The following is a 14961-nucleotide window of genomic DNA, read 5'->3' as shown; positions in this document are numbered from 1 at the left end:
TCTTTCACTTTCATCAAGAGGCTCTTCAGTTCCTCTTTGCTTTCTGCCATAAGGGTGGTGTCATCTGCATATCTGAGGTTATTGATATTTCTCCCGGCAATCTTGATTCAAGCTTGTGCTTCATCCAGGCCAGCGTTTCTCATGATGTACTCTGTGTATAAGTTAAATAAGCAGGGTGACAATATACAGCCTTGACGTACTCCTTTTCCTATTTGGAACCAGTCTGTTGTTCCATGTCCAGTTCTAACTGTTGCTTCTGACCTGCATACAGATTTCTCAGGAGGCAGGTCAGGTGGTCTGGTATTCCCATCTGTCTCAGAATTTTCCACAGTTTATTGTGATCCACACAGTCAAGGGCTTTGGTGTAGTCAATAAAGCAGAAGTAGATGTTTTTCTGGAACTCTATTGCTTTTTCCATGATCCAGCAGATGTTGGCAATTTGATCTCTGGTTCCTCTGCCTTTTTAAAATCCAGCTTGAATATCTGGAATTTCATGGTTCACATACTGTTGAAGCCTGGCTTGGAGAATTTTGAGCATTGCTTTGCTAGTGTGTGAGATGAGTGCAATTGTGCAGTAGTTTGAGCATTCTTTGGCATTGCCTTTCTTTGGGATTGGAATGAAAACTGACCTTTTCCAGTCCTATGGCCACTGCTGAGTTTTCCAGATTTGCTGGCATGTTGAGTGCAGCAGTTTCACTTTCAGCATCATCTTCTGGATTTGAAACAGCTCCACTGGAATTCCATCACCTCCACTAGCTTTGTTCATAGTGATGCTTCCTAAGGCCTACTTGACTTCACATTCCAGGATGTCTGGTTCTAGGTAAGCAATCATACCATCATGATTATCTGGGTTGTGAAGATCTTTTTTGCATAGATCTGTGTATTCTTGCCACCTCTTCTTACTATCTTCTGCTTCTGTTAGGTCCAGACCATTTCTGTCCTTTACTGAGCCCATCTTTGCATAAAATGTTCCCTTGGTGTCTCTAATTTTCTTGAAGAGATCTCTAGTCTTTTCTTTTCTTGAAGAGATCTCTAGTCTAGTAAGGTGTACTTTGCCTTACTTCTATTTTTTCTTAATATTTATACAATCAATCTTTCCTCCTTTTCAGTAGCATCTGCTATTTTCCCCACCCTTTACTTTCAACCATTAAAATTCGTATATTTTAAGTGTTTTTTATTGAAATCCAACTAGGAATCTTTCTTTTATTTGTTGAGCTTACTCTGTTAGAAATTATTATGATGACTCATCAGTTGATCTTATTTTGTTTTTCTCTTCAATATTTAAAAAGAACACTTCACTTTCTATTTATCATGAATTCTTAGCTTCATTTTTTTCTTTCAGTCTCTACTGGATTGCTGAGATATTTTTCTAAATTCTTTTTTCCCCCTTGAAAGGTTTGACCTCTGTCTATTATTTCTGTTTTTTTCCCCCCATGTTTTGCTGTCCAGTTTCAGGAAACTAGCAATGTTGTAAGCTCTCATAACTGCACACTCGTCTCTCTGTTAAACCGGGCCTTTGTTTTGCTCTTCCTATGTTCAGGCTGTTGCAGAGCACCCAGCATTCAGTAGGTGACCGCTAAGTGTTCGCTGGGTGTCTGTTGTTTCTCTGTTATGAGTTATCGAGCCATCTTAACCCAATTCCAGCTTGTGGATCACTGTGCTGTGTTGATCTTAGTAACTGGTGGCAGTGAGTGGGCCCCTCTGTGTGTCAGGCTTCTCGTATGAAAAAGGGAGTGAAATAGCTGACCCTCCACAGGTTTGCGAGGAGGAGGGACTGTGAAGTGCTCAGAATGCTGTGGCGCAGAGTTAAGACTCAACGCATATTTGTTTGCTTTTCCAGTCATCGAATTTGTATAAGCCTCTGTTTCCTGGTTGTAAATGAAGAATCACTTGTAGGCATCTTAAGCATAAATGCTTGTGGGCACACTTTATTAGATTTGTCTTAACAGTGATGTTTGGATATTCTTGACATAGTAGGAAGATGGAAATTGTTATAAACCACGTTATATTTAAGTAATGTTTGGGGCCAGATGGAGTTCAGTCTCAGTCCACTAGACACTGAAAATCTTGGCAACAGTTCTTCTGACAGCAGCTTGGAGAAGGTGAGGGCCCAGTAACCAGGCCAGATGCAGGTCCTCGGAAGGGTCAGCGTCTGCTGGACACATTTCACCCAAGTCAGTGTCACAGGCACCTGCTCAGGGGGTCTCAGGGTTTGATAATCAGGAAACTAATAACTGACCTCAAGCTTTAACTGCCTTATTAAGACCATCTTTCAGATGATTTATTGAACATGGCTTATGACCCACGCTTTATCAGTCTTTCGATCTTTTGCCATCTGTAGCTCTAAAACTTTCCGTGGCATCATATATAGAGAAAACATACGCTGGTAGTTCTTAAGGTCCAAATGTTCCACTAGCGATTATTCATAGGAAGTTCTTGGAGGCCAATTCTAAAATTTTATAAGTAAAAAAGCTATTTGTTAATTTCTTTCTTTAGATTCAGTGTTGTTAGATATGATTAGGATAATGTTTATTAATTAAACCTGTAAAAAATATGCCTGATTTTCCCCTTATAATTACAGGGGTCATCATTTGCAACCCAGCAGTCCCAGGCTTATAATCTCTTTGCGACCGCGGCCACTGGTGACGGGATAAAGCTCTGGGACCTGAGGACCCTGAGGTGCGGCTCCCTCTGCTTTTTGGGGTGCGGTTGGGGGTGAGGCTGGACAGACCACAGAGAGTGTATTTTAATTAAAGCTCGTGGTAAACTCCACTTGAGCCTGTTTTTCCAAGTATGACAAGGTTGTGGTGAATCTGTTCACACTGACTAAGAAGAGTCTGATTTATGCACAGAAAGGGTCACACGGTTTGGAATGATGAAAAGGCAGATAACGGTCTTTCCTCTGCTACATGTGACTTGTGGCCTCTGACTGCTGGAAATGAACAGGAAGTTAACTGATCACTTCACTGTTAGACTGGAGTGTGCATGTGTGTGAGTGAGATGCGCATGTATGTGTGCAAGTATGCACACACGCTGTAAGAGGCACGTGTAGCAGTGAGACGCACATATATTTGTATATAAGCACATACATGCTCACAGTGATTCGTACATGTTAGTTAGATGTGCGCATATATATGTATACAAAGTATGTGTATATATATGTGTGTATGTACACACACAGGGGTACATACATGTAACAGTGAGATGTATATGTATGTATGCAAGCATGTACGGAGAGGGATTGGGGGCAGGAGGAGAAGGGGATGACAGAGGATGAGATGGCTGGATGGCATCACTGACTCGATGGACGTGAGCCTGAGTGAACTCTGGGTGTTGGTGATGGACAGGGAGGCCTGGCATGCTGCAGTTCATGGGGTTGCAAAGAGTCGGACACGACTGAGCGACTGAACTGAACTGAAGCATGTACGCACAGAGTGAAATGTACATGTAACAGTGAGGTGTACATATATTTGTACAAAAATATATATATATACACACAGGGTTACATACATCTAACAGTGAGATGTGCATGTATGTATACAAATATACATACACACACAGTGATATGACCATGTAACAGTGAGATGTACATAGAAATGTGTATAAATTTATATACACACAGTGTTACATACATGTTACAGTCACGTGTGTGTATATGTATGTATACAGAATATGTGTGTATATATATGTATGAATATACGCACGGGGTGCATCCATGTAACAGTGAGATGTATACGTATATTTATATATGTACACAAATATATATACACACAGTGATAGACACACACACATATGTATTTATGCACACACACATAATTCTATTCCTTAAAATGCTCTGATAGTTATGGCAGACAGACATTGAGCATAGAATGTGTCTAACAAAATAGAATAACTACTTACATTTGTTTCTGTGTCTGTGTGTGTGACGTATACATACATATTCGTAAGGACAGTAGTAGCAGACTGCCTGAGGTCTTCATTCACTAAACAAGTATAAACCCTCTGTTTCTATCCTGTGTGACTTTTGTATACTTCTCACATATATAAAGTTTATTTAATGTTAGTGTTGTTATTTTTGTGCATTTATGATGTTAAAAGCATGTTCAGTATTTTTAAAAGGTCTTCAGAATCACCTGCCTCACCATTTATTATTAACAATCCTCACAATAAAGATGTTTCACTGTGGGTTTGCTCATTTTTGTGAAGACAAGTCAGTATCTTCCTCCTAATTTATGTTAAAAATTGAGAAATCCTTTGTTCTCTTGCTGTTTCTCCTTCCTTGCAGGTGTGAGCGCCGTTTTGAAGGCCATCCAAGCCGCGGCTACCCGTGTGGAATCGCTTTCAGCCCTTGCGGCCGGTTCGTGGCTTGTGGCGCTGAAGACAGACACGTATGTGCTGCCGTGGCAGTGTGCTGGTCTTCAGGCGAAGGCTCTGCACTCATTCTTGGGGAGACGGTCAATACTGCTGCCTGTTAGGACAGAACCTTGGCCATGGGCCAGTGCTCTGAGGCTGCCACATCGTGATGGTGTTAAGTAGCAGTCACGCACAAGGTGTGGCAGGCCAGCCGTGGAAGGACGGGGACTGTGTGATCCTGCTCATGTGAGGAGCCTAACGCGGACTCACAGAGGCGGGCAGTGGAAAGCGGGGCCAGGAGCTCGGGTGGGCGATGGGAGATTCTGGGCAGGGGGCACAGGGGTTGGTCACGCAGGACGAGCAAGACTGGCCTCTGCTGTAAACGTGGCGCCTGAGGTCTGCAGCACCACACTGCGTCCATGAGCCTTGTGAAGAAGGTGACCATTTGCTGAACGTCCTCAGTATGATTAAAAACAAGGCTCATGGGAAATTCTCCCAGGGGCCACCACTGACGCCACCGAGTATGGAACCTTTGAGATGTCAGTCTGTGTCACTAATGCTGTTTAAGGTATCTGCCTCGCTAGTCTGCACCAGGAGGTAGTCCTGTGATAACAGGGGAGCCCGAAGCTAACCGAGTCTTTGTAGATAACTTCTGGCTTAAGAGAAAATACACAGGATAACGGAGCAAATCGAAAGGGCACACGAAGAAGCAGACAGACAGATCCTGGATACGGAGCATCCTTGAGGACACTGGTCCAGTTCCTTCAGCAAGAATGTGGCGTGAAAAAGAGGGGAAGGATTGCTCCAAAATAGGGAGACGTAAGAGCAATGTACAGATCTCGACTGGATCCCTATTGACCCCACATAACTGTTAAAAGACATTTGCGAATGCCTGGGGAAGGTATTGATATTTACTGGGTAGTAAATATCGGCGAATTATTATTCTTTTAGATGTAAAAATGGCAGTACAGTTAGTATAAAATGCCCAGGTTTTAAATGCTTACAAAATACATAGGACTCATTTTTGCAATTTGCTTCAAAATACTACATACCTTTTAACCCCAAAAACTAGAAAGAAAAGGATACGATACTTGGAGCAAGTATAGCAAGTCTTGATAATGCGTTTGGGCCGTGTATGTGTGTAGCTCCTTGTATAATTCTCTGTACTTTAGCACATATTTGAAAAACTTCCAAGTGCAAGGCCACACACGGGCCTTGGGAGCGGTCGTTGATGTGGATGGGCTTGACGTCACCTTGGCAGGAGCCCCTTTGCGACTTCCTCGACGGCCGGGCACTGAAGGGGGTGCTCGGCTGCGGGGAACCTGCGTCTGTGTGCTGTTCTTAGCAAAGGGAACCGCCGGTTCTCTGACCCGCGGTGTTTCCATCTGTCGCAGCGCACGGTGGTGCCTGCCGAGGGAAGAGGGGGCAGTATGTGTGCGTGGTTGTGTTTCAGAAACGCCGCTTGAATCTTACTGTGCAGAAAGCTGTGACCGCACCGTGACGACTCCCTCGGGATCACACCGACACCCTGGTCCCGCTATTTCATTGTAGGGTCACCTTTTCAGGGAAATCAGAATGAAGGCACGAACTGATGGACACCTGCAGATAATCAGCTGCATATTTGATCACAGGTCCACAGATGCTGAGAAAGACCGAGCAGTGATTGGAAACCAGGTTGATCAGGATTAGCTTCCAGACTAATGGGGCTGCTTCTCCCTTGGATGGGCGACACCGACGGTCAGACCCGCGGTCAGGGCCATCCAGTGATCCGCGTGCTCTGTATCCTGAGAGGAGCTTGTCACCTTGTTTGTGACAGTTGTTGTCCGGGCTTGGTGGGGATCCATGAGAGGAGAAGGAGGCTGTGTGTCTGCCTCGGGCCTGATGAGAGAGCCCCGAGCGGCACCACCAGCATTTTCTAACAAACTCTCCACTTCTTTCTGGATGCAGGCTGCATTTCTGCCTCGATGAGATTTTAAATAAGGCTATGTATTAAACCTTGACTATTTTGGTCTTCTGAGAAAAGATTTTTTTTTTTAATAAAAATTCAGTGATCTGAAGAAATGTGGACAGTTCTGAGAAATATCACTTTTGGAACTATTTTAAAAAGCAAAGTAAGTGTCCATAGTTTGACAGCTGATTCCCCCATAGCCCATATAATTATTATGAAGCTTCAGAAATACAGAATTCACTTCTGCTTGCAACTCTTCTTTTCTTCTGTGGGGTTAATTCGGGAAAAGGGAAAATGAAGGACACGTGTTAGAATCCTGTGGGATGGAAAAATGAAAGACACTTCGTCTTCACGGATACGGTTCAACAGAGTTACAAAACAGCTGTAACGAGCTGGTCTGGTCCTGTTTGCAAAACGTTGATCTTTTTCAGTAGTACATTCAGTCCCTTACGCTTTTTGTGAAAATATTTTTGAGCGGTATTATTCCAGCACCCCTGTAGCTTCTGCCACATCCTCATCTTTTTGCCTGAAAAATGTTGCTTCATTTTTCCTCACCCCTCTTCCCAGAGATTGATTTAGTTTCAGAGTAATGCATACTCTATCCAGGTTTTATCTCAGTTGCTTTTATTTTCTTAGAACATTTTAGCTTATTTCTCTTTGATGGGGAGAAGTTGCTTCATGAATCAATAACTGTTATTACCTCCAATTAAAACATTTTGTTCTTGCCATGGGTTGTAATAAAATTGAGTCAGTTGCAGAATTCCTTGTTACTTTTCTACTCTTTACATAAAGTACACTTTGTCCTTTTGGACTGGTCGGTTGCCACTGTGTGGAAGTACAGCTCGTGATTAAGTACGTATCTAATAAAATATTTCTGATATTGGGAGCTGCAAACTGCTGTTTTTGTTGACTCAGAAACCTTCTGGGCGAAAAGATATGTTTCATTTATTTATTTTTTTTTCTCTTTGTTCATTCTTTGTTTTCGTTTTTCAAGTTTGTTTATTTTCTGGTGCACGCGGGCTTCCTCTGGTTGTGGGCAGTGGGGGCTGCTCTTCCTCCTGCTGCACGGGCGTCTCACTGCGGCGGCTTCTCGTCGCAGAGCAGGGCTCTGGGCACACAGCCTGTGGTGGCTGTGACACACGGGCGGCACGCGGAGCCCTCCCACACCAGGGATGGAGCCCGCGTGCCGTGCGTCGGCAGGTGGGTCACCACCCACAGGAAGGTCCTAAAAGATGTGCTTCATTTAACACCGTTTTCGTGCGGAACGCGGGAGCCTGTTTCTTGGATGACGCCTAGAATCTGCTTCACAATGAACACCTCAGTGTCGTCTTACGTGCATTTTGAGATTCCAGGCCGACACAAGCCAGTGTTAGTTCCCATTTGGATTTAGGTAAACATGAGGAGTCTCAGGAAGGACTTCTCGACAGGAGATAACCTGTGACAGAAGCTGACTAACGCAGGAACTCGAGCCTCGAGCCCTGCCTGCGCGTCCTCGCAGCTGCCCTCTGCCGTCAGCCCTCCAGCCCCGTGTCTGTGCTCACCCTTGTCCGTGGTCCGTCAGGGCAGGGAGCACGCAGAAGCTGTCTCTTTCTCTGCTGGCTGGTGCTGCAGCTGCCTGGGCGCATCCACTCTTGACCTTCCAGGCGCTGTTATGTCAGAGATCTTTCAGTCTCTTCTTTGACCTGTTTTCCATTAGCCCACAGGTGAGTTCTCTGGGCCTTTGAAACACTAGCGTAAGCCATAAGCTTGCGCTTAACTTGCCTTTGTACTTGTGGCTGTCACACATCACACTGAGACTCCTAACATCAGCCCCGCTACCCAGGCCTCCTTCCCGCCCTTTTCTTATCTCTTGAAACCCGTTGCTCTGGTCGCTCCTCTTTAGACACTTGTCTAGCTGTTCTCCGACTCTTCTTCTCCTCCTCGCATCTTCTGTTGTAAACTCAACCATGATTTGAGCTGTTCACGCATCACAAGTTGAATACACGTCACTCTCTGATGCCAGCCTCTTCCTGCTTCCTGAGTGTGGCAGCTGTGTGGCGTCACCTGAAGACCTGGCTGTCTTAACCTTAGAGACTTACACACAGTGACTGGCTTCCCTGGGACACCTGCTGCTCGAAGCAGCAGCCTCACTTCAGTTTTGGTCCCAGTGGCTTCCAGCCCTTCCAGCTGCGCCATGGAGACATCCGTGGTGACCAGGAAGCTGCTTCTCCCTCCTCCAGAGCCTGGAATCTAGAGGGTGTGTGTGTGTGAGTATGTGTGTGTGTTCGTGTCCAGCATACGTGCAGTAATGGGCCGTACAGCAAATGCCTTATATGCAAACCTTCAGGTTGTGAACTTTCAAAGATGCGAATGTGTGTTGGCATGTCCAGTCACACAAACTGGTTCACATGTCAGGTGTACACTGCCATGTGCGTACATCTTCTACAAGTGGCCGTGCTTGTGTGTGCTTTACTGGATAGAATACAGTAGTCTGTTATCTTTATTTCAAGTCCAGAATTTCTAGAAGCAAGTGTGAAAGCAGCGGCAATGTAGCTGGTACTGCTGTACTTTTTCAGGTACTATGCTGTAAGATTAAAAACGTTTTCTTTATTTGTGTTTGGTTTTGTGTATTATTTGTGTGAAAAGTATTATAAACCTATTACAGTACAGTACTGTATAGCTGACTGTGTTATTTGGGTACCTTGGCCGACTGTTGGGCTTACGAGCAAATTGAACTTATGAATGCAGTCTTGGAATGGAACTCATTCATATGTAGGGGACGTGGTGTATATTCCTCCAAAAATTATAGTTTTATTGACATATTTATAGCCAGGTCATAAAGCAGTTGTATGGTTAACTTTTCTGAAGCAAGTTGCTAACAGCAGTTATGGACATCTGTTTTCATTTCTTTTGGGTGTGTACAGAGCTGTGAGATTGCTGGATCAGAAGGCTGGTGTAGGTTTAATTTTGTTGGAAGCTTCCAAGGCAGCTATACCATTCAAACAATCGAGCACCAAATGTTTGGCATGCACACACACACCCATACATACACACATGCACACACAAATGTGCACATACACGAACACACAATGCACCCAGATGCACACACACATCCACACCCAGGCGTACACATACACACACACATGTGCACCCAGATGTGCACAAACATGCACACACATGCACACAAACGCATCTAGATGCACACGCATACGCTCACACAGGCATCCAGACACACACACACACACATGCACCCAGATGTACACACAAGTGCACCCATACACGTGCACTCAGCTATACACACACATGCACATACATGCACACATGTGCATACACACACGCACATGAGTACACAGAATATATAGACATGCACACACATGCACTCAGATGCACACACGCACCCAGACATACACACACATGTGTGCACAGAGGTACACCTGTGTGCACACACATGTGCACACATACATATGTGCACCCAGATGTACACACATGTGGACCCAGATGCACGCACACACACACACACCCAGACATACACACACACATGTGCACACAGATGCAGACATTTGCACCCATACACACGCACCTAGATGCACACACACACATACCCAGACATACACACACGTGCACACACATGTGCATACATATATATGTGCACCCAGATGTACACACATGTGGACTCAGATGCACACACACGTGCACATAGATGTACACGTGCACACACGTGACAGATGCAGACATTTGCACCCATACACACATGCACCCAGATGTACACACGTGCACACAGATGTACACACATGTACATGCGAACCCATGTGTACATACGCACACAGAGACATACGCACACAGATGTCCACACAATGCACCTAGGCACACACACGTGCACACAGGTGTACACACTGATGCACACACGTGTATGTACACAAATATACACACATGGGGATACATGTGCACACACATACACACATGCACACACACAGCACGTGCACAGATGTGCACACAGATATAAACACATGTTCACACACATGCACACACGTGCACACAACCTCCAGTTAGGGTGATGAATGATACATCAAAGATGACACACGATATGGAACATGCAGAAGGAGGTGGAGGCTCCAGAAGACCCGCACAGTTGATTAGCGAGGAGCCCAGGTGCTGGGGTGAGGCAGCTGAGGTGTCCAACCTGGTTTCAGCTCCTGCAGCTGCAAGAGCTGGGAAGAGTGCCCATCTCCAACTCCGGTTTCCTTGCCTGTAGAATTGGGACAATGATTGTATTTTTCTGTTAGACTCTAGAGAGGATTGCATGAGGAATCTGATACCCAAGTTAGGTTCATTGAGTGTTTGCTTTCATCATTAATCTCGGTATCTTATAGTTGGAAATAATAGATGTGGCAGAGGTGTGGTCATTGTCATTTCTCTTATCCACTCAATCTGAATGGCAGACAAGAGGAGAGCTCTGATTCCGAGAAGCCTGCAGAATTAATGAGAGCACCCCTCACCATGTGGGCAAGAAACATCACGGATGGTTTTGAAGCATCTGTGGTCTAGAGGGACTCTGGAGGCCCGTGCCCTTTAGAAAGGGTGTTGTCAGAAAAGCAGTCGAAAATCTCAGTGTGGACACTAGCTAGTGGCTTGCTCGCTTCATGACTTGGCTTCCTCAGTAGCGTTTGAAGTGTCAACCATTTCACACACACACCCCCTGGCCCGCGGTGGCTGATGAGCCGTGAAGGCTTTGTTCACACACGCACCCCCTGGCCCGCGGTGGCTGACGGGAGCTGTGAAGGCTTTGTTCACACACACACACCCTGGCCTGTGGTGGCTGACGGGAGCCGTGAAGGGTTTGTTCACGTGCACACACCCTGGCCCGCGGTGGCTGATGAGTCGTGAAGGCTTTGTTCACACACACACACCCTGGCCCGTGGTGGCTGACGGGAGAGCCGTGAAGGCTTTGTTCACACACACACACCCTGGCCCGCGGTGGCTGATGGGAGCCGCGAAGGCTTTGCAGCCAGAGAGGCAGGACACAGGTGCCGTGGCTCCCCAGCCCTGGGTTCTCAGAGCGGGGTCTCCCCTGGGAACTGTTAGAAACACATGTTCTCCAGTTGTCTTCGGGTTTCACCCCCAGTAGCTAGATGAGAAGTCTCAGAGTTAAGTAAACATATTCATTACAAATAAATGCATCTTTGGGCCAGGAGGAAAAGGCAGACATTTTACTTCTCCACTTTAGTCTGGAATGTATAAAATATCTATGTGGAGAAGGCAATGGCGCCCCTGGAAAATCCCATGGGCGGAGGAGCCTGGTGGGCTGCAGTCCATAGGGTCGCACAGAGTTGGACACGACTGAGCGACTTCATTTTCACTTTTCACTTTCCTGCATTGGAGAAGGAAATGGCAACCCCCTCCAGTGTTCTTGCCTGGAGAATCCCAGGGACAGGGGAGCCTGGCGGGCTGCCGTCTATGGGGTTGCACAGAGTCGGACACGACTGAAGCGACTTAGCAGCAGCAACAGCGGACTTCATTGCAACAATACTGTTTCAGTTCAGTTCAGTTCAGTAGTTGAGTCGTGTCTGACTCTCTGCAACCTCATGGACTGCAGCATGCCAGGCTTCCCTGTCCCGTCACCAATTCCCAAAGCTTGTTCAAACTCAGGTCCATCGAGTCGGTGAGGCCACCCAACCATCTCATCCTCTGTCGACCCCTCCTCCTGCTCTCAGTCTTCCCCAGCACCAGGGTCTTTTCCAGGGAGTCAGCTCTTGGCATCAGCTTCAGCTTCAGCATCAGTCCTGCCCCTGTTTAGCCAATGACAGAATCACTTGGAAAGTCCAAATGTGAAGGACTCATTGGTACATTAAAGTTGATTTTTTTGGAGAAAAGGAATCAAATCTGAGGTCTTTCTCCCGCAACATGGCGCTCGTCTTAATTATCAGTGGAGTTCAGATAATACTTGTTGGCACATTTCGCTGCTCAGTAATTGGAATTGTTCTCCCACCCCTGGGAACCAGAGTTTATCCCTAAAATGAAGCATTCAATGGTGACTCCAGACATATATCTTTTAATATAGTAATACGATTAGAGAGGAATGTATGTTTTCAGTTTTCATTTCGTCAACTGCTTGGAGAAAATTCTGAATATTTGATTTGCTCCAACTCCAAGCTGATTAGTATGAAGCAAAGTATAGACATTTCTCTCTCAAGTTTATGGAAAAGGGCAATAAAACAGATTTTCCCACTCAATTTGGGACTTCCAGAGAAGGTTGAAATAGAAAGCCTTTTATTTAAAATTAATCCTCACACATGAGCATATATTTAAAACTGTTCACAGGGTTTTGTGGAGGCTCATGGCAGAAAATAGAAAGAATGATGTAAACTCGTGAAGATGACAGACTGTCTCAAAGGGGAAAGAGAAACGCATGCTTCGCGACGGGACTGCCGTGGCTTATGCAGTGTGTCGTCAGCTGCCCCAGAGGCGGCTCTGACGCTTGGTCAGCTGGGGAACGTGCTTCTGCTTGCACGATTCCTGCAGACTATTCGCATCTGCAGCACAGCTCTGTGCTTTCTGTCTTCCAGGCGTACGTGTACGAAACCAGCTCCAGCACTTTCTCCCGCAGACTCGCAGGACACACCAGCACGGTAACTGCGGTGGCCTTCAGCCCGGTTGCCACTCAGGTACGGTTTCCTCTGCTTCACACAAGTCTCACAACATAGCTGTTGCCTCTGTCAGACTGTGTTTGGGTCGAATTTTATCATATTTAAGTTTAGATGCTAGTTCTCACTGAGTGAAGGGAGATGAACTTTGAAAATCGACCTTTACTGGGGAGGAAGAGAAATGGAGCGTTTTTCATTTTACAATGAAAGTATTTGTCATTCTGTGCCAATGGACACTTGCTCCAACGGAAATGTAGAAAAATAAGATCACCTTGGACAGGAAGATGGAAGGAGGAAAGAAGGAAAGTGCAAGTAGGGAATGGATTTTGAAATTCCCCAGAAAAGAGTTTGGAGGGAGAAGGGGAGCCTCAAAATTCAAAGAATCTTAATTAGGAGGAAGGATTAAGATACAGTAACGTCGGTTGCAAATCAACCCAGAAAAGTGAATGATCTTGCTGCTACAGCACAGAGGGAGCTCGGCATTCCCAAATGCTCAGTTCTCATTGGTGTTCAATGCGGCTCCCGTCTTTCGCTCCAGACCCCCCTCTGCTTGTGTCTCTGGTTGTCTGGTCAACGCTGGCTGCTCCATGGTGGCCCTGGCGTTGCTCAGGGCCAAGACCGTGCTGGACTTGGGGGGCGGCTGGCAGGCTCCGCAGACCTGCTGGCCGTGTTCCTGTGGTGCAGACCTTGTTTAAGGGCGCATTCACAAGGATTAGCAAAGTGGGCACTAGCCTCCGCATCTCCTGGTCAGGAAGGAGACGAGGACTCCTGGGGTGGTGCCGGCTTTGTTCCAGGGACGCTGCATAGCGTTGGGGGAAGTCAGGAGACAGATCCCATGGCTAGCTTTTTTCTTTGTAAATTAATTTTAATTGAGAGAGAGATTATCCCCTTTCAAAAATTCAAGTTTTGAGTCCCTTGGAATAAGTTGCTAGATATGATCCCAGAGTAGACTTTTTCATTATTGATGTTGCTCAGGTGTCAAAGTAAGACTTGCGAGTCTTTTGGAAGAAGCTTATACTTGTACTGATGAAATGATTCCAACACCACGTGTGGCTCAGGGAAGAGGGCTCTGACATTGACGGGGGTCCTACCAGCTCACAGGAGCGGCGCCTCCACAGGGTGGCTGAGACCTGAGGGGCTGTGAGGACGCTGCCCCCTACGGTTCTGCCAGGACGCGCGGCTGAGCCAGGTGGCCAGGTCCAGTGTGGTCCGGAGGGCGGGTGGTCAGCTTTGGGTCTATAGAAGGTGGTGTGTCTGTCTTAAGATACTTCAGTGTTGAGCTGGAGACGAACTTCACAGTTAATCTGCCCCGGCTGCGATGGCAGCCAAGCAAGAGTGTGATTTCTAGGAAAACAATGCAGGGTGTTCAAACCAGAGATCAAAAGGGGACAGGAGAGTGAGTGTGCAGGCTGCAGGGAGCGGGTCTGTGGCCCCACAGGGAGGAAGGTGAGGAAGCGTGCCAGGGGGCCGCAGAGGAGAGCCGCTGCACGTGAAGACAGAGGTGGGGGGCGTTTGTTGGAATGCACGGCAGTCACAAATACAGCTTTACTTCATGTCTTCAGAGGTATCTTACGTTGATATCACAGCGTCCATTTTACCTGATGTCAGTTATAAAATAATGAAACACAGCGTAGATGAGAGGTAACATAAAAGCCCTTTCTCAGTGGCAGTGTCTATTCAGGGCGTTAAGCAGGTGTTTATTTCCCGTTTTCCTTCTCTGTGCCGTGTGGGGTTTATTATGGAAAGTCCTGCTTCGCTCTTTCCACCTTTACTGGGTTGCACTTAACTACGTCGCTAGCATTACCCAAGAAATAGAGTAGGAAGACAAGAGACCTCAGACTGTTTATGCAAAAAGACAAGACGCAGGTGGAGTCCAGCTCCAGGCGCGGCTTAGACCCCGCGGAGGAAGAACCGGGAGCAGTTACGGGACGTGTGCACGGGGCCGTGGCCGCTGTCCTCCCTGCCTCGGGCCAGCTGGCGTCTGGGGAAGGGGGGAGTAAAGGGATGGGAATCTGGAAAATTCTAATTTTGCTTTAAGAC

The 14961-nt window shown here is 46.5% G+C and overlaps 1 protein-coding gene across 1 annotated transcript in view; it reads left to right on the top strand.

Moving 5' to 3' along the window:
* WDR27 (WD repeat domain 27) overlaps positions 1–14961 on the top strand; it is a 175578-nt gene that overhangs the window by 56532 nt on the left and 104085 nt on the right. Inside the window, exons 21-23 of the mRNA XM_018053525.1 lie at positions 2582–2679; positions 4286–4388; positions 12844–12942. Of these exons, the coding sequence (XP_017909014.1) occupies positions 2582–2679; positions 4286–4388; positions 12844–12942 (300 nt within the window). The remainder of the gene's footprint in view (positions 1–2581; positions 2680–4285; positions 4389–12843; positions 12943–14961) is intronic.

Source organism: Capra hircus, chromosome 9 (assembly GCF_001704415.2).
Source record: "Capra hircus breed San Clemente chromosome 9, ASM170441v1, whole genome shotgun sequence".
Taxonomy (NCBI): domain Eukaryota; kingdom Metazoa; phylum Chordata; class Mammalia; order Artiodactyla; family Bovidae; genus Capra; species Capra hircus.
This window is presented reverse-complemented; position numbering and strand designations above follow the sequence as displayed.